This window comes from Macrobrachium rosenbergii, chromosome 3 (genome assembly GCF_040412425.1).
Source record: "Macrobrachium rosenbergii isolate ZJJX-2024 chromosome 3, ASM4041242v1, whole genome shotgun sequence".
NCBI classification, from domain to species: Eukaryota; Metazoa; Arthropoda; class Malacostraca; order Decapoda; family Palaemonidae; genus Macrobrachium; species Macrobrachium rosenbergii.
In genome coordinates this window covers 30,451,198-30,478,697 of record NC_089743.1, presented here as the reverse complement: position 1 = coordinate 30,478,697, position 27,500 = coordinate 30,451,198, and the positions used below count along the sequence as shown (strand labels likewise).

Here is a 27,500-nt window from a genome sequence, read left to right as displayed (position 1 = left end):
GCAATTATCGTCACTCGTGCACTACCTGTATTTACAAACGCACAAAAATTGCAAACGAACACTGACCTATTTTAACTTCCGACACAACGAGGGCAAGTGAGGTCAGCTCATTGAATTAATGTACCTATTCCAGACTCTCGGGCCAACGTATGTCGTACACCGTGTGACGCTGTCTGATTATGCGTTGTTGCCTGCGCCAGTCGCCGCGAAATTTAAAAATACGTATTTTCAAAATATTGTCGTATCGATATTAATTCCTAATCCCATCGTAATTAGCTTGAATTATCGTATGAGCACTACCTGTATATAATATATATATATATATATATATATATATATATATATGAATATATATATATATATATATATATATATATATATATATATATATATATATATATATATATATAAATATATATATATATATATATATATTATATATATATATTATATATATATATATATTATATATATATATATATATATATATATATATATATATATATATATATATATATATATATATATATATATATATATATATATATATATATATATATACACACACACACATATACAGTAAACCCCAGTACTCATGGGGATGCATACCACCCCCACGAATAACTAAAAGCCATGAATACTTAGAACCCTTCTAAAAACCCTTAGAACTGCCTATCTTTTATTGAGACATAAAGTAAAGATTTTCACAGATCACAGACCGTTATACTTACTTAAGAAGAGCAAGATTTCAAATCGCCAAGCTTGTTGGATTGAGCGAATTTCAGAATTTGATATCATAAAAATAGAGCATATTCCAAGCAAAACTAATAGGGTGGCGGATGCTCTCCCCAGGAACATCATAGGAGTAACAACATGCACTGCAAAGCGCAAGGAAGAACGACAAAAGAAATCTCGTAACATTGATGGCACAGGCAGTGCCGGCACTAGTGCCAGTAACGTTATGACATATGCTAGCAGTAACAGTCAATCAGATGGGAGTGCAGAACACAGAAAACAAGAATCTCGTGGGCACTCACAGACGAGTGGGAGTGGCCAAAATGACAGCAGGTTGAATGCAAGTGGAACTCCCACTGGGGGAGTCAAGAGTAAATGCCCGGAATATGAAAGTGTGGTTGATTTTTGTGGTTGAAGTGCGCAAGAGTCGGTTGAGAGTCACAGTTCTGAAGCCTGGATTAACCAAATCAAGGCCTGCGTAAGAGATGAGAGCAGCGAGTTCCCGAGTTCTGTTCATTTGCAGAAGGATGTGTTCTTCATTGAAGGAGATGTCTTGTTTTGCAGATATGAGAAAAGGCCCGTTGATATCCGATCCTGAGTCGTCCTTCCTCAAGCTTTGATAGAGAGAGCCATGCATATAATCCATGTAAGCCCTTATGCTGGCATGTAGGTAGAGAGATCTCTTTGAAGAGCCCATGAGCACTTCTTTTGGGTTAGCATGCATAAGGACATAACTAGATTTGTAAGAAGTTGTCATGTGTGTAATACAATGAAAAGTCACAGACATGTGGTACCGAAGGCCCGATTGTGGCCTGTGGTGCCTGTGAAATGGGATACAGTACATATGGATGAGGTCAGACCCCTGCCTTCTGGGCAAGGACAGCCCAAATACATTTGTGTTCGTGGATGTGTTCACATGTTTCACACATGTGTGCGATGGAGAATAAGTTGGCAGGTGAAGTGGCTAAGGCGTTAAGTTCCCTCGTGTCGGTTCAGGTGTCTCTCCTTTGGGCTACCAGTTTGGCTCCTCCCAGGTTTAGGGGACTTTGCCTAAGAGAATCAGCGAGATAGACAGCCACCTCCTCCACTAACACTTCACCAGCACCTTTCGCGTTCACTTTATTCATCAGGACTTTCACAGAAGCACCTATTTTCTCCATTGTATTAACCAATATTCCAAACTTAAGGTTAATTCTAGATTCAAGGCTGGTAATGGGGTTGGGATCGGGAGTAAGGAAGCCAGGGTGCGGAGTGTTTGGTACAGACTGAGAAGAGGGATTGGGTCGAACAATAGACAGGGAATCAGAATTATCATCATTAAAAGACTTAGCATACACCTAACTAGCTAAAGTCTTCTTACTACTAGCTCTTGCTGCTGCTTTCCTCTTTTTGTCCCTGTCTAATTTTGGTCAAATGACTACTCAAAGTCTTCCACATTTTACTATCCAATGAAACACATTCTTTACAAGTCAATTCACGAGAACATATTTGACCCCTACAAGTCGCACAAAGAGTATGTGGGTCATACCAGGTTTTAGTAAGTTGAGTATTGCAGCCTTTACTGCAATACCTTAAACTCTGAGAACCTGAATCGGACACTGCCGACAAGTCACAAGTCAAAAAGCCTCAAGTTAGTCAATATTCAGAAAGAAAAAGTCAATATCGGTAACACTGTCTGATGAAAAAACCTGACATTGCCTAATTGTGCCGAAAAGGATACCATAAAGAGAATATTTCACCAATGATTCCACAAGATCAAAAGAGAAGAGAAAATTCCAAAAAACCGCTGCTGCTAATCACTGTATCCAAAGCCATCAGCCAGCAGAAACATACTGAATTCATTTGCTGAGGTGGTTCCCTCTCTGACCCCAAAAGTGGGCCGAGCCACTCGCCTAGCAAAACAAAAGTAGTGCTACCGCGAATTTCAAAATTCTAGCTGCTGGTTAGTAGAAACTAATAGCTATGTAATTACTTGGTAAGTAGCTTATATAAAACTCAACTTTTTATTAGATATTGATAAGTGGAAGCAAGGTAAATTATCCCCATACTGTAATAAGCATGAGCAATGGGAAACACATTTTTATAAATCTTGGATGGTTTTCTTATTTTGTATGAAAATGGTCTCTTTTTTTTTTTTTTAAGGTCAATGGTTTATACCTCCAAAGAACACGCACATTTAGTTTACTTATTTATACTTCAAATAGTTTATATAACTTTTTTAATCCTTCTAGGCCAATTTTAGGTAAAAGCTTTTCATTGTTAAATGAATACAAGTTAAAGGAGCACAGTAGACTAACCTGTATAGACTCTTCGTGTATGAGGATTGAGCCAAATGTTGTCACAACAACATGATCCTTCACTATTCTTAATACTTACATTGGTGTAAGTATCCTCTGGAACAATGCTAGAATAGGAAGCATCCCTCAACACACCAAATGCTAAAAAAAAAAAAAGAAGTTTGAAAGCTGACGTGTACATATAAACAATATAAATAAGGAAGGAGGCACTAGCCCAAACTTCCGTCAAAATGCTATCCATGTTTTGCATTACACATGACAGAGAGATTAAATTAAACTCTTTTCAAGATTTATAAAAACAAACTTCTTTAAATCATGTCTAAATAGTCATGACAAGGAAAATTCTAATAAAAATTATTGGTTAAAGAATGAAGCTGTGCTTGGAGGCACGACCTTCCCTCCACCGCCTCACCAGTATCAACATTTTCCTTCCTTGAACCTATGATGAAAATCAGCAGTATATCAGAAGGGATGTAAGGATGTCACCCTCAGTAAAACAAAAAGGTTTATAGCTATGTATCAAAATTTATAAAATACAAAACTGTCCCTCTGTCAATCAAAATCTGTCATATATGCTAAATAGCTACTGTGACCATAAAAAGTGACAATAAAAGATCAGTTCAGGAGCTTCTATAAAAGACGAAATTCAAACTGCTTTTCAGTTGGGATATTTGAAAATCACTTCGTGGGGTAATATTGTAACTGAAAAACTTGCCACCTATAATTATCATAGCTTAACTGTTTTATGACATGAAATGCAGTATTAGTTTTCTTATAACCAAAAGTTACTGTGGTGAATACAAATGTACAAGTATTAAATCCATACTCTCTCTGATTCTTCATTCTCCACAAAAAACTTCACTAACATCTACCAGTGCACATACACACACACACACTATAGAAAACCCATACTTTATGCATGGTTAAATCACAGCTTATGAAGAAATGGTGCAAGAAGTGATCAAAACACGAATAAAAATTCTACCCTTCCTGACACTCTGAAACAAAAAGAAATAAACCCCAAATACTGAAAAAAGTACTGCTTCAGAGTGTGCTTACCTTATGCTGTCATTCATATGAAAAGTGCCAAATTAGGCTTTCAAAAAGATGCCAGTATTAATGTAACTTGCCTCACCAAAACAAAGGCTCACCATAAGTTATCAAAATCAATGTCACTCTACTGCCTAATAGCTGTATTTGCAATACACTACATTATTATGGAAAAAATTTGAAGAACATGTAACCAGAAAACTTACCACTATCATCAGGAGGCATATTAAAATCTCCTAGGAGTACAATGTCTCTCTCACTGGCAAGCTTCTCTTTCAAAATTGTCACCAAAGGGGCTAACTGCATCACTTCCATACTTTGGTGTGATTCACATATAGCATTTACTTTTTCCATGTCTTCCTCACATCTTGTGGATCTCTTCCTTCTATTGAAATGAACAGCTTTGACATGAAGACTGACAACCACAAAGTCAAACTCATTTGCCTGATATGAAGAAATGAGATATTTTCTTGTAAGTGTTTTATTTTTAGTGCATAAAAAGTATACGGCAAGCCATGCATATCATATCCAATACATATCTATGAAAGAAATTGAAAACAGAACAGAAATGTAAAATGTTACACAAATCTTCAAATAGTTGATTCTAATAATATCCAAGAGCTATTCAGTTTGTGTTTAATAGTTAAGCTAAACCATTCCATGCTTTTTTTTTTCTGCCCAGTAAACCTCTACATTTTAACACACTTTTTTTTGGAAGCAGTAGCAAATATAAAATCTACTAACCTTGAAATATCCAAGATAAGGCTTTCTAGTAAAGGCATTTGTTTTACTGCTACTGTTATTGTTATTTCCAGAATGGACATTAACTAAAGATGCCGAGACCAACTGTAAACCATGATGAACATTGTATATGAAGGCTGCATACTCGGAACCCTGGCAATGATATCAGTGATGAGTTAATAAATCAAATCAATGTAAAGAGGTAAAATTCATAGATACAAGAAAACTATCTTTCAAATAGTTTCTATCAAAAATACCTTTTACAATTTCAGTAAAACTACAATAAAGTATATCATCACAAATGAAACTAGAGATGGCTTATGAAAGAAATGATACAGATTCAACATAAAGGGTGCTGAGGATGTATGGTTTAGGAGGTAGTTTGTTGAGAGTAAAAGTAAATTTTTAACAATAAAAGAAATGCTTGTTGAATATACAGACATGAAAGAAAAATGGGTCTAAGATATAGGTACATTACACATCCATTGCTATTTAATAATTTCATGATAGCATAATGATCAAAGTTAGAGATGGGACTGGTTAGGTAAATTCCAAGCACTGGGATAAGGACAGGAGTCTTAGATGAAGTGTGAAGTGGCTAATGTTTGCTACTGATTGACTGGGGATAGTGAAAAGAAACTGAAAAAACTAATGAGATTTTGAAAGTGTGTAAAAGAAAATTGAAAGTTAACATTAGTACAAATAAGATTATGAGGGTTATATTGGAAGCATGAAGACAGATATGAAGGTCAGTTGGATAGATCAAGAGTGGAAGTATGGTAGTTGATTCATACAATTGTTTGGGAGTATATGTAACAGGTGATGTTAGAATAACATATCACTGAATTATTTAACAAATGGGACCAGGAAGATACAAAGGTTGAATGTGCAGGGACAGGGACTGTTCCACTAACTCTTCTTCATGTTAGAAATACTGTGCTGAATACATATAAGACAAAAGTAAGACCTCTTAAGATGAACTGTTTGTGCATTACATTTGCAGTACAGTAATGCATATCTGAAGATGATGTGGTAATAAAGCAAGCATACATGAACTGACAGATCAGTGTGTTTTTAGTCAATAATCTCATTAATAGTGCAATTTATTCAGAACTTCTGGAAGGAAGGCAGCAGTGGAGACAGCAAAGGAAAATAAAGACGAATGGGCCTCTCCCGTACCAGCAGTAGTAATAAGAGGAATAACAGAAATTAAAATATAAAGATCTTTTGGCCACATAAAGAATAAGAGATGTTGGAATGAAAAAGAAAATAAAAAATAACCAACACATTCAAAACATGAAAACCACTGCTATCAACCAATAGATCATTAGTAAATCATTGTGGAACTATAGTGCATATGAAAATGGTATTCCACTTTTCATTTTCAACAAGAATGGGTGCTTTACAAAATACCAAATCACATAAAAGTGCATATCTTTTGTTGTTGTTGTTAATATTATTACAGTATTCAAACTGGACAACCACACAATACAGTGAAATACAAATGACAATAACTATAAAAGAAATATACATTAACAAAAGAGTAAATAAAAGATATAGGCAAAGAGTAACTGCATCTATAACAAATCAGGAATGATCACACATGCATCATCACGGCTGAGTATCACACCTAAAAGATCACCCAGCAACAGGAACTGGCCAAGAGGCAGAACATGGACTTCCTACAGTCATAACGATGCCCAACAACTCTATAATGGTGGCTTCCTTGAAAAATCTGGATGGCACAAGATCAGAGCTTTGTTGTGGATATCTCCATGTGGATGGAGGAGAGAGAAGCTGCACAGTTCCAAGGTCTGTTCCAAGAAACCAAGTAAAAACAGACAAGTCTCAGCAGAGAAAAGCAGGTCCTACTATTGGAGTGGTCACTGAATCCAGAGGTCTGCAAGACACTAGCATCTTTGGAGTGTATGTTGGTATATCATTTTACAATGAGACTGAATTTCATACCTATATCCAGCACCAGATAGATGTGATATTGCATCACTACAATGCCCTAAACATGTAGGCCAGCTTGCATTTCAGCCTCGTTAAGCAGTTGTTGGTGAAGCACTGATCATCCAGAAATGCAAAGATGAATCTTGATAGCTCCCCTTTTGCCACAGGAGAAGTGATTCAAAGACTTATCAGCTATAATGATGAGCAATACATTCACCTCCAAATCTAGAAGGGGAACCTCATACATCCTCACTTCTTCAGATTCTATGACGACCTCTAGATAACTGAACGTCACACATATAGGTTATCCAGAAAAATCATGGGCATAAAGACTTTCAGAGGAATCTGCTGCAGCCATCACAAGATTTTGTAGGACTTCAACAGCAACCACTATAAGGTCAGTGGAGCTGATTCTATGGTTGGTGCTATAAGACGGGTGCTAAAACAGTGAACTTTACTATACCTGCAAATACAGATTTTCATATTCTTCAAAAACACAGGAATTTGCCTGTTTCTGCCATCAAGGGATATGTGTCCAACCTCCCATAGGTATTCTAGATTCATAAATTAGGTGTGGGTTCTTCATGGGTAGAGGAGACTCAATTTCAAGAATTAGGTTTCTTGAACATTAATTAGACCCCCAAACTGATACCTCTTCCTGGTCCTCAAATATTAGTTTCCTCAGGGACCCACTTCAAGGTGCTAAGTAAGTATAGCTTAGTTTTACCAGACCACTGAGCTGATTAACAGCTCTCCTAGGGCTGGCCCGAAGGATTAGACTTATTTTACGTGGCTAAGAACCAATTGGTTACTTAGCAACGGGACCTACAGCTTATTGTGGAATCCGAACCACATTATAGCGAGAAATGAATTTCTATCACCAGAAATAAATTCCTCTAACTCTTCATCAGCCGGCGGCGGGAATCGAACTCCGGCCCATCGAATGACGGTCTGAAGCTCAACCAACTCGGCCAACAAAGGGTATACTTCAAGGTGCTACTATTGGATTTCTGTCTACTGGTATTAATAACACCATGAGCTGTCCGATAAACTACAAGAAGCAAGAGCCATTCCACATCGCCCTTTGCCACCCCTTCCAAGTCTTCTGTCACAAGTAACAAGGAAGATCTGCTTCATCAATTGAGGGCTAACTGGTACCACGTACTCAGCAGTAATGATTTCAGGATCAACAACAACTGATGGTTCCCCTCCAAATGGCAAGGAAAACTCCAGGTTATGAGGCATACAGTATAGTCTCCTAAATAAGGTAGGTCATCCTGTGACCTTACAGATTAAACATACAGTACTAGTCTATGAGGCCAGACCACTCTACATTTCTCATATACTTTCTACATAACATGGATGTTGTTACAATTTTGAATGCACATACCTGGCAGTGCTAATTCCCCTTTGCTAGTTTATATTCATAGGATGTCATTCAAAACTGGATGTATTTGGAACTGTTAGTTATGTATGAAGATGTTGGGGATTCATCATCTTCCATTTCATAACTCCGTCTCCATTCATCCATTCAGGATAACATTCTACAGAAACAGACATCCAAGGTTGTTAACTTTTACATTTTCCATAAATGAGCATCAGTTTCAAACCTGCAAATACTTACCTAATACAGGTAGCTTGCTTTATACACACTGGATTCATCTCAACTATGAACAAGCCTCCGAGTTCTAACAGCCTTGGTTCCTAACTCATCAGCCTCCAAGTGTATTCCTGAATCCTGCAGGTATATATAAATGCTTTGGGATATTCAGCAACTCAGTCCTTTCATACAGTGACATTCAATCATTCATGGGACTGACAAGGCTGTAGGATACAAACTAAATTTTTGTAGGACCAATACCAGTTTTTCATGCAAACTCATCATTCAGAGTGAGTTCCCTCATTCCATTCCCTCTGAGACTAGAGTCTCATTTCCAAACTACACAAAAACTGAGAAAGGGGTACCTGATGGTCCAGATGGCACATGTGTTGTAAGACTTCCAGTTCTCTTTTGCCTATTTTAGAAGACTTTATACAAGACTTTTTGAGCCTGGGAGCATTTTAGATTATGAATTTACACGATTTACATATGCTGTGGTATCATAGACTTGTTGTTCAATAGGTAAACAGCATGCTGCAAGAGAAGCAAGAGGACACATTACTGAGGTAGAGACACTTTCCAACAGAGAGCACAAAATCAAAATTTTTAAAGTAATTTGTATTTTTCCTAGGTATACAGACCAAAGCCTTTCATGTATGGAGTACCTTTCAGCACACACATTGGACTGGCTATAGACTTGGCTAACAAGGAGGGTAATCTGGAGACTGGGCTAAGAGGGGGCTACCCATGCTCTTCTAATGCACAACATCCATTCTTCCTTCAACAGTAGGGACAAAGCAGGGTGGATGAGGTGGGTAAAACCTACATAAAAGGCTTTGGTTTGTACACCTATGAAAAATACAAATTATTTTAAAAATGTGATTTGTTCCTAAAGGGAAACAAACACTGCACCATTTATATATGGAGACTTACCCCTTATGCAGGTGGTAGAACTCCATAATAAATGGATAAGTACCCACCAGAGGAGCCATTCATCCTGTTGCTTACACCCATAGGGTGAAAGAATGGTGCCCCTCCTTACATTGTGGTTTCTTATAAGGGAAGAAACTTCATTAGAAGCAAACATTTTCAGAGAACCAAGACTAAATCCAAGAAAAGGTCCCATCAGCCTTTACTGGTTAATAATAAGTTATCTGTTCAGAAAAAATCTACCATGTCTCCTTCCCACCTTGTTACAGAAGGGGAAACAAATTCTAACCTAGTAAAACAGGTGTTAGAAGTGTACTTACCTTTACCTTGTTCAGGTCCAGCGTGCACTTCAGTTCAAATAATCTCAGGAAGGGAAAAGGAGAGGAAAGGAAGGGGAAACATCAATTCATTCCTCATTCATCTCCAAATAAAAACATTCAAGCCTATGTACTTGAATGAGAAGTAGGGTACTTGGTCTGGGACCTGGTAATTACACTGCTTGTTGAGCAGCCACCATGGGTCCCAAGGAGAAGGTCATATGGTCTGGATGGGAGAGAAGGCCTAGTTCCTCGTGGGAGGAGTTGTACACCTATGTTACAACATCATTAAGCCAGAATGAGAGTGTATTCCAAGACACCTTCTTGCAACAGTCAACACTAACAAAAGCCTCCTGCACTCTGGCCTTAAGCAGCAAGTTCTTTTCAGATAGCACTTAAGGACATGGACTGGCACAATAACATCTCATTTGGGCCTCCACCAACAACTCAGAGGGAAGTGATTGAGAAACTTTCAACTCTCTCATTGGGAACCAAGGGACGGTGAGTACTGGCTAACAATTTTGGTACAAAAGAAATGAAAGAGTTTCCCATCTTTCCAAAGTGCTAAATGAGATAAGAGAAGCCTGGTAATTACCCAGACTGTCTTCCCTGATGCCATGGCCATCAAGGAGCCCATCCTCAACAAGGCAAGGTCTATACCTAGGGTGCAAAGTTCCCAGGGAACATAAGATTGCTCGAAACTCCTCATTATCATGACTAGCTGCACCAAGATACAGAAGTCCAAACTTTTCAAACAGAAAAACTTAGAAAGAGCTGCACAGTACCATACATGGTGAAAGGTGTCTTCCATGGCTGTCCGCAGGTCTGAGACCAGGGAGCAAAAGACAGGAAGTTTCCTGTTCAACCTTGTTGCAAAGATTGGACAACTTTTCTGCTACTCTGGGGTGAGGGGGCCACATCATTCCCAGTCCTTGGCCCTGGTAGCTCAGCTGATCTGACAGGATATTCTCTTTTCCAAAATGTACCTGGCTCGCACTTCAATAGCATGAAGGGCTGACCTTTTGTGCAGCTGCAAGGCTAGGTGGCAAAGGGAATAGGTAGCAGAGGGAATGGGTCACCATCCCACCTTGTCTGTTGATGTCCTTGCAAGTGGATCTGGAAAGCTTGCAGAGCCAACCAAGATGCCTGCATCTTGGGGTCCAGGCCTCTGTAACAAACTCTTCTTGTAGATGTGAGAAGCAGAGCATCTTAGAGAGAGAGAGAGAGAGAGAGAGAGAGAGAGAGAGAGAGAGAGAGAGAGAGAGAGAGAGAGAGAGAGAGAGAGAGAGAGAGAGAGATTGTTGAGCCACAAGCTAAATCCTCCTGCATGGCCTCATTCAAGGGGACTAGATGGTGCAGGTCTTTTAAGAAGAGCCAGTTCCATTTCAACAGCAACTACCGGGTGTGAAGATGACTCCAACCATGAGGATAGAGCTTTACAAGGGATGAGGGGATCCAGGATTACATGTCATTGCCAAACTGGCAGTTCCTCCTTTGATAAGAATCAGGCGGTTACCTCCTTGAGACTGTCCAGGTGGGAAACAGGTGGGAAGGCCTTCACTGCAAGTGTCCAGGGACATCCTCAGCTACCTGATCTGCTGCTTGGTGACTAGGGTGGACTTGTAACAGTCTATCACCACACCTAGACCACAGCAAAGGGCTAGGAGATTGAGTTTTTCCTGGAGGTGATGCTTCTTGGAAGGAGCAAGACTTAACCAACTGTTTAAGTACCATAGGAGGCAAATGCTTTTCAAATGCACCCAAGTGGAGACCTGGGCGAAGACTCAGGTAAACAACTGAGGGATCGGGACCAGGCTGAATCAAAAAGCCTTGAACTGGAAGACCATTCTGTTGAAGACAAAGTGGACGAACTTCCTCAAGTCCTGGTGGATGGTGATCTGAAAACAGGCATCCTGCAGGCTGATCATGATCAAGAAGTCTCCCACTCTGGTGGAATCTAACATTGAATGAGCAGTTTCTATGGTGGGTGGGGTCTGATAGATGTACTTGTTTAGTGTAGAGGGGTCAAAGACCAATCTCCAACCTCCAGAGACCTTCTCCACTAAAAGGAGACAGCTGCAAAACCCAGACACTGATAGCAAACAATCCCGACTATGCTTTTAAGCATCATTTCAACCTCCATCAACTGGGCTTGACACTTAAGTGAATCTGTAACATAAGTCGGGAAATGATTGGGGGTCACTGACAGGAGACATCGGTCCTTGAACAGGAGCCCATACCTGTCCTGTACGACTGAGAGTATCGGGGGCTCTGCTCCATGTTACTGCCACACTGGCCAATGGCATGACAGGCAACCCACCAGATACAGAGCAGAGGAGGAGGACTGCCATTCTCACTGACACCTCCCTTTCCTCTTCCCTCTGGCCCCTCCCTTGGACTGACCAAGAAAGGGGGAGCTAAAGGGCTACGAAGTGTCTCAGCCCTTCTTAAATGATGAAGAGGGATGCTACTCCTGCCTAACCTTCTGGGAATAAGGCTTTCCCTGGGCACCTGAAGAGGATGGTTTAGCGGTACCAGTAGGCCTCGCAGAAGGTGCTTTACATTCCTCCAGTGATTTGAATATGGCTGCACAGAAGAACAGGGAATCTTGGAATCTGCAGGTTTCAGCACTACTTGTGAATTGCCAGTGTTTTCCATATGTATTGTAAAAAGAATATGGGACTGCTTCAATACGTATGAGAGAAAATGGATGTTCCTGAATAAAGGGGTGACTTGAATCATTTTCACACTTAGCTGTAAGTTTCATATTTTTAAGGGTAATGTTGTAAGATGACTTTGAAGTATTAAAGTGTTTTAGATGATAGTTTAAGGTATACATTTAGTGTTTGAACTATTAAAACAGGCAGTTATAAGTGTTTTTAGAGGGGGTTTCGGTATTCGTGGGTGGGTGAAGTACACATCCTCTGCGAATACCAGGGGACAATTGTACATCAATATGGCTACTGTACATACTTGTGCCCAAGTTAACCTATTCGTGTTAATTGTGCTACCTACATTATTATAAATAATAAGCACATCTAACATTTGTGAGAAAAAAAAAATTATGGTAGTATCTATGAACATACAGTAATAATACTACTACCTTATGGATCAACATTATCGTATCATTATACTTTAATGAGACACTTGTGACCAAGTTAGCCTGTAGTATTTAATATACCCCATGCATTAAAAAAAATACATCTTATTGATATTTTGCTATGCTTACATTAATATTAATATTTGAAAATTAGTAAATAATTTTATCATAAAAATTTATTTAGTCACAAAAATAACATGAAAATACAGTACAGTAATTAGTGAATATTTCTCTAAAAAAAAATCTGTGAATTACCAAACTTTTCATGAATAATTCGGGTATAAGTTCCACAGAAAAATCTGCAAATAGATGAAGCCATGAATCCCCAACTGCAAATAGGCAGGGGTCGACTGTATACTGTTAGCCATTATAACACTGGGTTTTTTGTCTAAGACAGTAGTCATGTATTTAATTACAGTATATCATTACTACAAAGAATTTTGCCTTAAAAGTAAGTTTTTGAATGTTACGCCACTCCATTATGTCAAAGCTAACTGTATACCACAAATCTAATTTGTGAATTTATGATTTGTTTACTGGGCCTAGGCTACTCACAAGCTGCAAGTAAAGCTATCAGCTACATAAGGGAGTACTTCAATGAAAATATTTTTCCAAAGGAAAAATTTTTTAAAAATAAGTTAGCTGTATATAAATTAACTACAATTTCAATGCCTGTTATATGATAATGTAAAAGTAATAATCATGTAGGAAACCAGATGTCAAAAACGTTTTCCTAGTGACGTCATCATTGGCAAAACAACACCTACTAGAAGTAGGTCTGTGATGGAAAACTTCCTATAATCTGATACAGGTTCCCTGATATTGCTGCTAAATGGGGAACATTATCACAAAAACTATTCAGTTTGGTAATTAAACATTATAATCGACTAATTAGTTTTACTTAACACCAAGGTTTGGAAGTTGAGCCCTAGCGAAAAGCCAGCCACGGCTCTACATAGTGAGTTGTTAGGCTACTAATCAAATGGATGTAGCCTAGCATATCCACTAAGCAGCAAAAGATAAACGGTCATCTACTAATGATCTTCAATAACAACACTATTTAAAGCATTACTTCAATATAATTAAACTGTCTGCCGGCTAATCAAAATGGTAATGTAAACAACCAAACCAACCTTAATGACACTGTTACTGACATCTCATCTTGTGGGAGATACATCTTCCAAATTTTAACAAAATAAGTTACCAGCTAAAAATCTTTTAAAACAAAGTTTTCACTGGTACTCAAAATCATGCACTTACTTGCTTTTGACGACCAAGTCCTTCCAAGGAGCACTTTATAAACAGACAAAATCTTGTTGTGTCTTAAGGGGCGTGCCGACTGCCTATTTTCAAGTTTTCAACTGTTATATCTAAATAAGCATATCCTGAAGCGATAATGATGAAAAAATTTTTGGATTGGTTTACTGACGATTTTGCTCATCGCTTGTATGGCACTGTGAACCACAAATTGTAAAAAGACTTGTAAAAACGTCTGTATGAATAATTCTGGATAGGATCAAGTAAGTTATACACTGTTTTGGACTGTTATATGAGTAAATAAACATATCTCGAAACATTATTCCTAAAAAAATGTTTAGACTGGTTTACTGACTATTTTGTTCATCGCTTGTATGGCACTGTGAATGCCAAATTGTACAAAATGTAAAAAAGTCTGTATGAATAACCCTGGATAGGACCAAGTTTGAGTTATATACTGTTTTGGACTGTTTTACATGTAAATAAACATATCTTGAAATGTTACTGCTAAAAAAGTTTATACTGGTTCATGGACAATTTTGTTCATCACTTGTAGGGCACTGTGAATGATAAATTGTAAAAAATCCTATAAAAAGTGTCAAAAAATGTATATAAAAATAAGTTACCCACTAAAATATCCCATTCTCTCATGTGGTAGTGTCATAGAGAAAATGGGTTATAATGATACAGGGATAACTTGCTTACTATGTCCTGATTCTCTCAGGATTCTTGAAAGTCCAAAATTTTTGTTTTTGTTTTTTTTTTTGTTTTGGCTGTTTTCTCAAACTTACTTTTTTAAAAACTAAATGCTTATTTCTCCAAGAAAACTGAACTAAATTCAATGAAACTTTTACAGAGTGTAACATGACTATATATCTTTCTTAAGTCGTCAGAGAAATCACTTTTCTGTGCAACTTTTATTTTTGCATATTATTTTTGAAAAGCAATGTCATGATTTTTAAACTCTAAAACAAATAAACTTGGAGGTCAAATGTCTAAATTTCCCCACAAGAGAATTTTCATTATTAGTTGTAGAATAAGTGGTAAAAATTTGAAGCAAATCCTTTCAGTTGCAGAGTACATTGTTGCCATAATAGTGGACACCATGAGATGCATGATTGCCATGTCTGCAGGTTAAGCCAAGGAAGAACCCAGGCAGTAGCTGTAGACAAGAGAAAGAGTCCTCGTGTCTTGAGTCCTATACTCTATCAGTGTCAACGTGCACTATACTGGCCAAGACCAACTAGAAGAGAATTCTTTGAAATTGGTTGGTCTATCTTATGGAGCCCCTCTAGGGACCATGGGAGTAACTCCTTTGAGGACAAACAGAAGCTACACTACCAAAAATGCTATTAATATATTTTCTCCAATGAATATCATAAATTTAATAGAAGACCTATGAAGAAAAAAAATATAGAAGACAACCTTAAGGTTGAGTGTAGCTGAGTCAGCAAAAAAATAACAGTAATACTAATCCAGAGTAAAGAAACTTCATAAGTACATGAACCACCACTTACCCTAAATATCACATTCCTCTACACAAACTATACTTGCATACCTAAAAATAATACTACTAGAACATTCAACTGTACACTCAATTCTACTCATTTCCCAAAACTACATCCTTTACTGTACAGGTATTTTACTACAATGAGGATTATGCCTGATCATGTGCTGCAAGCAAACACCTAACATATAAGCAAAACAGCATGCAACTGTAGCTACTATTAATAACTATACCAATGTAAATACTTTACATCTGTTTCATTCATCTATAGGAATACTTCTTGCCTTAAAAGAAAAAAGTATTACTCAAGCTTTTTAATCTAACATATAAAGCAAGCAAATCACAACAATGCAAATCATGCATAATCTACTGGCACATACAGAAGAAAGAAAATTTCGTATGATATAACTACTTCAAAATTTAGCCTTTTTATATTATTTATCCCTTATATACGTATACTGTGCTCCCCCACTTTTACACGGGGATAGGTTCCAGAATCTGTAGGGAAATGCAAAAAACGTGGAAATGCAAAAATCCCCTCTAAAAATTCTTACAATTGGCTTACAACTGCCAAATACCCTGTACCCCTTAAACTAAAATGCTTATAACTGCCCATTTTAACAGTTCACTTCCTATTTTAATAGTTCAAACAAAAATATACCTTAAATTATTATAATAAAAACAATTTAATATCACATTTCAAACAAAAATACACCCCAAACCATCATCCCAAAACACCCAAAGTCATCTCACATTCCCTCCTACAACTGTTGCTCTTAAGTATATAACCCTAAAATGCTTATAACTGCCTATTTTAACAGTTCATCGCCCAACTTAACAGTGCAAACAAAAATGTACCTCAAACTATAATCCCAGAACACCCCAATATCCTCTCAAAGTCATCTTACAATATTACATATCTGCCTACAACTATTACTCTCAAGTATCCCCTATAATTCAGACATGCAAGTTTTCTTTTTCTTTTACCTAACATAACTTTGTGCATCATCTGCTGTAATGCACATAATGTGTGTACATTTTATTATATTATGCTGTGTGGTAGGATGATTTTGAAATGATATTTACTATACGCTACATATTTTAGGATAGTAATACTGTATAGAGAATATCTAAAATATGTGGGTAGTTTAGAACAATGGGACACGTTCCTCCAAAAAGAATGCTAGGTTGGTTACATCATGTTAGTATAGTATTGTCATGATTACATCTCTCTCTCTCTCTCTCTCTCTCTCTCTCTCTGGATACATAACATTTAATGAGAAAACACAGTAAAATATCAGTAAAACATTATTCACTTACGGAATCCATTTACTGTATACTGTTGTTGTGAAAAAACTGGATCCTTTTTCCTCAACAATCCTTCAAAACGTTCAGGATAAGTGAGGGCAAGTAATAAGCAGGCAGCTGAGTTCACGGTTCACTTTTTTTTATGCAAAGATGTCTGATTATTATTTGTGTCCAGCAAATTGCCTGTGTTGTCTGCGTCGTGTACCTCCTTTAGTAAAATAACCTATGTATAAATTTTGAAAGGGAACCAAGGTGACGACGAGGCATGCAGAGGGGCAAAATGCAACTTTCTCGAGGGTAAGATAAGCACTCTCCATGTCATCACCTTCCCAGCCAAATCATTCATTTTGAAGTCAAGAGCCAGTTCCTTTAGTATGCTAAATTAATCTCTTCACATTTTTGCCATCAGGGGCCTGATATTGTTAATATTCATTTAAAGTGTAGCCTGATTGTACAGAAATAAGTTCTGTGCATAACTGTAGCTTTTAGAGGCATGTTTTTTGGAGTTTTAGGAGAGCTTTGTATAGCTTTCAGCTTTCTCTTGTACCCGACCACATGGTCCTTGTGTGTTAATGTATGTTAAATTTAATTAGTCTATTCTTTTAAATAAAATTGTAAAACCCTGCTTGATCTTGCTGGACCTTCGCTTCCATGTTTGCTGGTAGAGCCCTTCAGGCCTGATCATCCCAGTCCCGCACCATCAGGGACTTAGAACCTTCCCAGTCGTGAGGGAAAATTTGCGACACTTGGTACTTCGAACCGGATGGTCAGTATCGGTGAGCATAGGAACATCCAACAAGTGATAGTTTTTTGAGTTGGCTGAGGAAGTGGCGAGAGTGACAAGGGCATAGTAGAAGTTGAGAGCAGAGCGATCATTGTTTTTTCACAACACAAAATTTTGAGACTTGAAGCAACATGGCTGTCGCAAGTAACTTGCAGGCCAGTTCACCGGTTGCTTTATTGACAGATGTGGTAGCTGACGCCCATCGTGAACTGTTGGAAACATGTGCTATGGCGATATATAAAAATCTGATTAATCACATTAAAGCAGATGAGCAAATGTTGAGAAATTTATGACCAGTACAGTAAAGTTGGAATCAAGCTTTGAACTGCCAATTCATCAAGTGCTCGATGGAGCGAATAATGTAATTGCCCTTCTCCCTACCAGAATTGAATTCCTTGCCAGCGTATCGCAGCAACAGACTAGATTACTGAAGTTGAAAGAACTTCATTTACCTCTGTTTAATGGTGAGATGAGCGAAAACGCTACTTTCAGAGAATTGTTTGATGTTCACGTTAATAGAAGTACTGATTTAGATAATGTAACTAAGTTTACATATTTGCTTGGTGCCCTCAAGAGAGAACTGCTTAGAGTAATCAAGGCTTTAAGTGTAACGGCTGCTAACTACGACGTTGCATTAGGGTTGTTGGAATGTTACTATGGTAATCAGCAGCAAGCATTAGTTGTTTTGCATCGGCGACTCACCAATATTTTTGTTCCTACATTTAACCTTATAATTTAAAAAATTTCTGCATCGATTTGACAGCGTTGTTAGAGCAAATTAAACGCTTGAGTAAAGTAGATGTTGGGCAGGGAATGGTCATGAGTTTGATTAATCAGAAGCTCTCTGAAGGCAATGTACTGTATATCGTAAAGTTGTGGATTACTTGAGAAAGTATGATTACACTTTAGATGAGGTTTTTGAGGCACTTGATTTCCTCATTAGGCGTTTGGAGGATGATGCGTTGCAAAAGGGAGAGGATGAGTCTGTAAGACCTAAGACAGTTCCATTTCAAACCCCTCGTACTAGAACGTGTCCATTTTGCCAAGGTGAGCATTTGGCCAACGATTGTAACAATCACACCACTGCTGAAGACTGAAGGCAACAAATAATGTATTTCCGTAGGTGCTTTAAATGTCTAGGCAAAGGCCATAGTAGCATTCAGTGTAAGAAACAGAATTGCAAATTGTGTAATGGTAGACACCATAACTTGATTTGTAGAAATAATGCCTTCGAGCCTCAGTCAAATGTGCCTACCAGGCAGTTCAACAAAGTAAATGTTCAGAGTCAATCATTAAGTCATGTCACTTCTAAGCCGCAAAAGGGCCAAAGTAGAGATAGAAATCCAGAGGGTTCTAACGTTAGTCAGTAAATGCGTCTGACTCGGGCCTACCATCAATGCTATTATCAATCGCGTCGGCCATCTTGTGTGCCTAGAGCTGAGAGGCTCCGACCAGAGTGTTTTTAGACACCGGGAGCCAACGTAGTTTTGTTTCTAGTCGGCTAACCCAGAAATTAAAGTTGCTAGTAATAAAGAAAGTCTTCCTTAGTATTGCACCATTTGGTTCTAATGTTATTGCTGGCGAATACAATTTGGTTTCTTGTAAAGTTCAGATGGGAAATAGGGTAATAAGGACAAAATTGATAGCGCATGGCAGTGTGAACACACCCATCTACAACTTGGGCCTAGTTAACGTAAGACATCACTTGCAAAACAAAGGGTACAAGATGGCAGATGGAGAAGTCCGTAATGACGTTTTGAACTGTGAACCTACTGATCGGTGCCAACTATTTCAATCACTTCGTCCTTAGTATGGACAAGTGTGATGGAGTCGGTCTTTTCGTGACTCATCAAGGGGTATCCCCTTATGGGAAGGTCCCTCAGTGGGCACTTGAGGGAGTTGACACAACTTCCGTGAAAGCCTTATGTGTCTGCCAAGCAGTAGAACCAACCCATGATGTCAATGAATGGTGGCGACTCGATATGATTGGTATCAGTCCCAAAGAGCAATTTTCCATCTCTGAGAACGAAGCCATTAAGAAAGTAAAGGACAGTGTAGTACGAACCGATCAGGGTTATCAAGTACGTCTCCCCTTTCGCGATGAACAACGTCCGAGTGTCAATTACCGTAATGCCATTGCACAACTAAATGCTTTAGAAATGAGATTTGATCGAGATCCTAGTTACCGAACCGCTGACGAGCAAGTCCTTCAGACTTATCTCGAAGCATGGTTCATAGAGGAAGTCCCCAACTCAAGAATAGAAGGCTACTACATGCCTCATTTTGGTGTTAAGAAAGAGAGCTCTACTAGCCCCCTTAGGATAGTGTTTAATGCCTCTTCCAAGTCGAAGGGAGGAATCTCCTTGAATGATTGTTTGTATCCAGGTCCCACTTTAGTTGAGCTGTTGTACACCCTTTTGTTAAAATTGAGTAAATCCCTATGCACTAACTGCTGACATATCCAAAGCCTTCCATAGAGTCCTCCTTGATCCACAGGACACCAAGTATGCTCGATTCCTGTGGTACAAGGCGCCATCACAAGCGGCTACCTTTGCTTTCAGGGTTGTGGTATTTGGAATTACAACCAGTCCTTTTCTCCTTCAACAAGTCCTTCAGACTCATTTTAAGGTAGACGGGAGGGCAGAGTTGATAAAATCGTTTTATGTTAACAATTATATTGCCACCTATGCTACTGAGGGAGAAATGTGGGATAATTATTTAACTGTTAAACAGCTTTTAGATGAAGCTAAAATGCCACTGAGAGGATGGGCGAGTAATAGCCTAGCCTTTGATCAACGGGTAGGAGCTGAAGAGCCCACTGAGATTTCTGTGTTAGGAATGTTATGGGATAGAAGTAGTGATCAAATGTGCTTGAAACCCTTCAAAGGGGTGGGAGATTTGCCTAGTAAGTGGGTTCTCACGAAACGTAGGGTCCTTTCCTTGTTAGTATCGAATTTTGATCTGTTAGGGTTGGTCAGTCCAATGTATGTTAAAGGAAAGTTGGTTTTGCAGAAACTATGGGAAGAAGGTATAGGATGGGATGATGTTCTCGATGCAGAAAGACAGACAGAGGCTATGAAAATCTTGGAAGAGTTGTCAATGTGCATAAGTTGAAATTTAAGAGAGGAATTTTGATAGGCAAATCAGAAATTCGTCTTTACTGATGCCTCAAGTAAGGCATTTGGGGCAGTATCCTATGTCAGGGGAAGTAAGGGAGAAACTAACCTGTTGACTAGCAAAATGAAAGTAACCCCTAGGAAACAACAACGGTTGACCATACCTAAATTAGAGTTATTAGCCTTGTTATTAGGAATTAGGTTAGGTAGAAGTTTGAAGAATCTGTTAAAAGTCAGAACAGTAGTGATTTGGACCGACAGTAAGGTTGCTATAGCCTGGGTAAATAGCAAAGAGGAGAATAGGAATGTGTCTATGGCTAATAAGGTAGGAGAGGCTAACTCTCTTTTACAGGAGTGTAGGATGATTCAGCATGTGCCGACGAAAAGTAATCCAGCAGATCTTCTGTCCCGAGGGACCAGTATGAGAGAGCCAACAGACAGTCAGTTGTGGCACTGAGGACCCCAGTTTCATGTTAAAGGTCCTGCTAATCCCCACAGCTACTAGATGAAGCCTCACTAAGCCAGGCTAATAAGCAAGTTGTTGCCGCCCTCCATGAACTGCAGGAAGAAGTAGCCATGATACAACCTGCAGACATCTGGCCTATAATGGAGAGTACTGTTGAATTTAACATTTTGATGGGCATTACGAAAAATGTGTTGAAATTTTTAAAAAGTAATGCTAATCCATTTTCGAAGCTTGTTTATTTGCAACAAGGGCATTATTTCCCTTCAATTTATAGTTATTTGGAAAAAGGATCTAAAGTACCCAATGACATAATTAATTTTGTTAACCAGTTGGGGTTACTTTTGGTTGAGGGTATAATATACTCTCAAAATAGATTAAAGAATGCTGTAGGAAATAGAGATCATTTAATCTTGTTACCCGCAAAAGGTAAATTAGCACAATCATACCTGAGACACTTGCATAACCTGAACATGCATTGTGGTGTGAATTCGCTAACAGCTATTTTTCGCCAGGAATGTTGGTGTCCGGGATTGAGATGTTTGGCGAAAAAGGTGGTAGGCGGATGTGTAGCTTGTATTAAATCCTTCAAGCACCCTCTACACCGCCCACCTCCCCACCGCTCCCCACTGCACGAACACAGATGTCACGGCCATTTACTTGTATTGATCTCAACCACACTGGACCTATCTAGGTAGAAGGAGGGATAGTTGGTAACTTGCACGAGCAGCCAAGCCGTCTACTTAAGATTACTGTTCGACCCTCGACGCTTCCACCTTCATGTTGATGTTCAGGAGACTTATTGTGATGCTCGGGACGCCCTGTAGTACCTACAGCGACAATCACCAGACCTTCCGCCCCACCAGCACATTCCTACAGGACATCTTCAACAAAGGCGAAACTCAACAGTTCCTGCATGAGCGCAGGATACAGTGGCATTTCCAGACTTTGCAATCGCCATGGAAGGGAGGATTCTTTGAGCGTTTAATTGGGGTTGCGAAACACATCCTCAAAGCATCTTTCAGGCACAAAATCTTCAACGAGGAGCAGGTCCATAAGTTAGTGAAGGAGGCAGAAGTAGTGGTAAACAACAGACCTCTTAAGTATACCGGCAATGGCTAGGAAGAGAAGTTCTTATGTCCTCTCATCTGATTCGAGGATCCATGATCCGTCTGACGTCACCTGTTATGCAACCTGAGAATATGTATCGCATCGTCGATGACGAAGCAGATGCGTCATCAGTATTTCCGTCTCACCGACACCTTGCGAATGTTTCGACATCGGTGGCAGACGAAGTACTTGAGTTCACTGCAGGAGAGGCACGACTTCCGTGTGGAACCTAAATCTTCACTGAGTGTTGGAGACATTGCGTTGGTGAAACTCGACCATAGAAAACGGAGTTACTGGCCATTGGGTAGAATTCTTGACATCTATCCAGATGACGATGGAGTAGTACGCTCTGTTAATGTACTCTATGAAGGGGAAAAAACTTAACGACCAGTTGAACACATCATTCCCCTGGAAATGAGTGCGGGCGAGGATAGTGAAGGTGAGGAAAATGACGATAATAAATACATCGATGAAGTGAATGAGGGAAGAGGACACTGCAACAAGTGTGGGAGTTGAAGAAGGAGAAAGTGTAGGTTCTTGCAAGAATAGTGATCTCGCAAAGATGGAGTTAAATGTACGTGCAGAACAATTGGACACTGGTACGAGTGAGCGAGCAAGACTGAAAAGAAGGACAGCAATAGCCTAAAGACTTAGAATGTAGGAATGGGTTAGAAATGACAATGTACAGTGTAATGTAAAACCCAAGATAAGACTTGTGAGGGTTGTAGGGAGTTCAGAGAAGACTTGAAGTGAGAGGAAATGAGTGTTATAGGTGTTGTTGCTGCGTGCTGCCGACACGTGGCACACAAGCAAGTTTGAATTGTATGAAATGTGTAAATCCCTTTGTACGACACAAACTAGGTGTCATTGTGTTTTGTGAGAGTGATTACTCTCGTGATTTGATTGTTATTTTGATTGTTGTAAGTCAGTCTCGAGCTGCTTCAATTGTAGCACTGCAATTGAGTGCAGGCCACGACGAACCTCCAATCTTTGTGCCTCACCTTCCAATTGCTGTCCTGTTTGGCCAGAAATTCTGGTGTGGAGCATGTCGTAAAAAAATTGAATCCTTTTTCTCAAATTTTTTTTCTGTAAATATGTCTGATTATTATTTGTGTTCAGTGAATTCCCTGTGTTGTCTGTGTCAGGAATGTCAGAGAAGCTCCTTTTTATGTAATTCCTTTAGTAAAATAACCTATGTATAAATTTTGAAAGGGAACCAAGGTGATGACAAGGTATGCAGAGGGGCGAAATGAGTCTTTCTCGAGGGTATCGCTTTCAGGTAAGATAAGCACTCTCCATGTCTTCACCTCCCCAGCCAAATCATTTGTTTTGAAGTCAAGAGCCAGTTCCTTTAGTATGCTAAATTAATCTCTTCACATTTTTGCCATCCGGGGCCTGATATAGTTAATATTCATTTAAAGTGTAGCCTGATTGTACGGAAATAAGTTTTGTGCAAAATTGTAGCTTTTAGAGGAATGTTTTTTTGAGTTTTAGGGGGTTTTGTATACCCTTCAGCATTCTCTTGAACCCAACTGCGTGGTTGTTGTGTTAGTTAGTTAGTTAGTTAGTTATAAATGATTTGTTTAACCAGACCTCTGAACTCTTTTAGGGGGAAAGAGTACATAAAAAAATTAAGTAGGTAACTAAATAAATAATAAAATTAAGTAGGTAACTAAATAAATAAAAAAAGGGGGGGGATTAGAAAAAAAAAGGGGTGGGGAAGATTATATTTTACTTATCAATTTAATTTTGTTTAAGAAGAGAATGATATTATTAATTGAAAAGTTATTACCTTCTGCTAGAATATCCTTTATTGATTTATTTTGTAAATAAGTCTTTCTTTCATGATGCCATCTGGGGCAGTCAATCAAGATGTGTTTGATTGTTACTGGGGTGTTACATCTTTCACAAGTTATTGGGTTTGTGTGCGGAGTTGACATCAGATGACCATGTGTGAGTCTGGAGTGTCCTATTCTGAGTCTTGTTAAAATAACCTCATTGATTCTTTGCTTTTGGGTAGAAGAATGCCACTTTTAACTTCGTTCTTAATTTGTTTTAGTTTGTTTTGTGGGGGTATATTTGTCCAATCATTTTGCCAATCCCTATAAATTAAGGGTTTAACTGATGCTAGCCAGTCTGATAAGGGGGCTTTCATAGTAGTTGGGGATTGTACAAGCCAATTTTGCAGCTTTATCTGCTTTCTCATTACCCTCAATGCCTACATGGGCTGGGATCCAACAAATTTGAATTTGAAGGCCGTTTGTAATTAACTGATGTATTTCCCGTTGTATATTTTGGACAAGGTGATTATTTGATTTAAATGATCCTATTGCTTCAATTGCACTTCTTGAGTCGCTCAATATGAGTGCTGAAGGAATTCCTTTTTTTCTTATAATCTTGAGAGCCAATTGTATGGCTGTTAATTCAGCTGTAAATACTGATGATATTAGAGGAAGGCCCATCTGGATAGTTTTATCACTTGTTGTTGTGCGTTAATGCATGTTAAATTTAATTAGTTTATTTTTTAAAATAAAATTGTAAAACCCTGCATGATCTTGCTGGACCTTAGCTTCCATGTTTGCTGGTAGAGCCCTTCAGGCCTGATCATCCCAGTCCCGTGCCATCAGGGACTTAGAACCTTCCCAGTCGTTAGGGAAAATTCATGACAACTGTATTGATCTGGTCACTGTAAAAAAAATAGTTAAAATCTGAATTTCATAGGTAGGCAGCTCAAAACCTCCAGTAGTAAATATTCATTCTCTCTCTCTCTCTCTCTCTCTCTCTCTCTCTCTCTCTCTCTCTCTCTCTCTCTCTCTCTCTCTCTCTCTCTCTCTCTCTCTCTCTCTCTCTCTCTCTCTCTCTCTCTCTCTCTCTCTCTCTCTCTCTCTCTCTCTCTCTCTCTCTCTCTCTGTATCAGTACTATATTGTACACATCCTTTGATGAAATACAAATTACTGTACCACAAACATAAAAATACACAGCATAAACAAATCCAGCAAGTTCACTACTAGATCGACATACATAGGTAGTGTTGCCATATTTTTTGTTTTGTCTGATTTACAGTAAAACCCCCGTATTCGAGGGGGATGCATACCAACCCCCCTCCCCCCCGGCGAACAGCAAATACCCACGAGTGCTTAGAACCCTTCAAAAAACACTTAGAACTGCCTATTTTGTTAGTTCAAACACACACAAAACAAACTAAAAATACTTATACAGGTATTATCCTACTTACGATGGGGTTAGGTTCCAAAAAAACAATCGCATGTTGGAAAAAACGTAAGAAATACCAAAACGTATCTCGAACATAGCCTAGCCTACAATAGGTTATTTGGTACCATGTATACATATATGGTAGCCTAGCCTACACTATAAAGTATACTCTATACACACACACTGTATAGTAATTATCAATATCAGCTAATTCTGGAGGTTCATGCAAAGTGACTTACGATAATTCAGTGCAAAGAGAAATTGAATAACAAGAATTAGTTTAGCCTACACTATGGTTACACTGTATACATATACAGTAGCACAGCCTACATTATACTGTACTCTATTCACATATCATATTATACAAATGTCAACATTACGAATATGCATCTTTTAAAATGTTATGCCTTAATTTACTATATCCAATAATATTGTATATATTCTTATATTGCTTTTGTATTATAAATTGCAGTCATAGCTATCAATGTTTTGGTTTGGAAATCGTTTATGCAGTGTTCATTTAGCCGTATTTAATTCAGTTCAGAGCACTTTTCTTGCTTCTAGTTAGTGTAAATAAATCTCTAGATATTTTATTTATATGGGGCAAGATTATTTTTCGTTATACGAAGTGTTTTTAAGTCGAAATACAGTATAACTAAAATACTTCTTGTTGTGAAATTAATGTATCTATTTTTTCATTAATAGATAACGATGGTCTTTTGTTTTGTGTAAAAAAATTAAAGATTCCGTTCGCTATTTTCACTTGATTTCATCATAATACAAGCTTTACATATTTATCGTTTATCCATGTAAAAATAAAATAACAGTAATGTGTTCTTTCATGCCCAGTAGTTTTGATTAAAATACTTTCTCTCCAATTTTATTTATGGTCGAGTTTCATCCATGTTGCCAGGGCATGATAATTTACAGCATAATCATTAGCAGCTTGAACATTATTTTCTCACCTTCAGCTACAACTTGCAGCTTAAATTTAGCAGTATATTACCTTGACAATCTTTTATCCATACTGAATAAGGGTATAATCTAAAAATATACAGCAATTGTTTATTACTGTATGATGGTTGAAATACAGGTAAACGGCTGTTGTTATCCGATTCAGTTATAAGCAAAACAACAGTTTCTTGGTCGGTTGTTTATGCCCAGTAGTTTTGATTAAAATACTTTCTCTCCAATTTTATTTATGGTCAAGTTTCATCCATGTTGCCAAGGCACGATAATTTACAGTAAAGTCATTAGCAGCTTGAACATTGTTTTCACAGCTTCAGCTACACATTACAGCTTAAATTTAGCAGTATATTTCCTTGCTGATCTTTTATCCATACTGAATAAGGGTAAAATGTAGAAATATATCAGTCCTATTCTACTTAACGTCATTTGTAACACAACTACGGTAATTGTTTCCTATCGTACGATGATTGAAATACAAGCAAAACAGCTGTTGTTATCGGATTCGGTTATAAGCAAAACAACAGTTTCTTGTTTGGCTGTTTACGGCTGTAGGCATTTACGCAAGAGTATAACATTACTAACAATACTTTTATCATTCTCTTTTGTTTTTTTTAACTAGAAAATGGGACACAGAGATGGAGGAAAAGAAGTGGGTATATTGTAATTTGTTCTCTCTCGCTGCCTGTTCCCGAACGAAATTTAAAAATATTTTCTAAATATTGTCGTATCGGTATTAATTGCTTACCACATCGCAAAATCGAATTATCATAAGGTGAATTTTCGTAACTCGAGCACTACCTGGGTACGTGAGTATTTTAATAGTTTTATCACAAAAAGTGCATTTAGTCATGAAAATTATATGAAAATACAGTAATTAGTGAATATTTCTCAGTGAAAAATACTGCAAATGGGCAAATTTTCCACAAATAATGTGTATATATGTTCCACAGAGAAACCTGCAAATTGGTGAGTCCACGAATCATGAGAACACCAACATCAGGGGTTTAATGTATTTCACTTACAGAATCCATTTATACTACTCTCTC

General features: G+C 38.2%; 1 protein-coding gene across 4 annotated transcripts in view; it reads right to left on the bottom strand.

Annotated features, from left to right (window-relative positions):
* Positions 1-27,500, bottom strand: part of LOC136853958 (endonuclease/exonuclease/phosphatase family domain-containing protein 1-like) — a 185,585-nt gene that overhangs the window by 6,868 nt on the left and 151,217 nt on the right. For all 4 annotated transcript variants that reach the window (XM_067129877.1, XM_067129886.1, XM_067129859.1 and 1 more), the window contains 3 exons: positions 4,827-4,976; positions 4,289-4,526; positions 3,033-3,173 (listed from right to left, as the gene is read on the bottom strand). In XM_067129877.1, the coding sequence (XP_066985978.1) occupies positions 3,033-3,173; positions 4,289-4,526; positions 4,827-4,976 (529 nt within the window). The remainder of the gene's footprint in view (positions 1-3,032; positions 3,174-4,288; positions 4,527-4,826; positions 4,977-27,500) is intronic.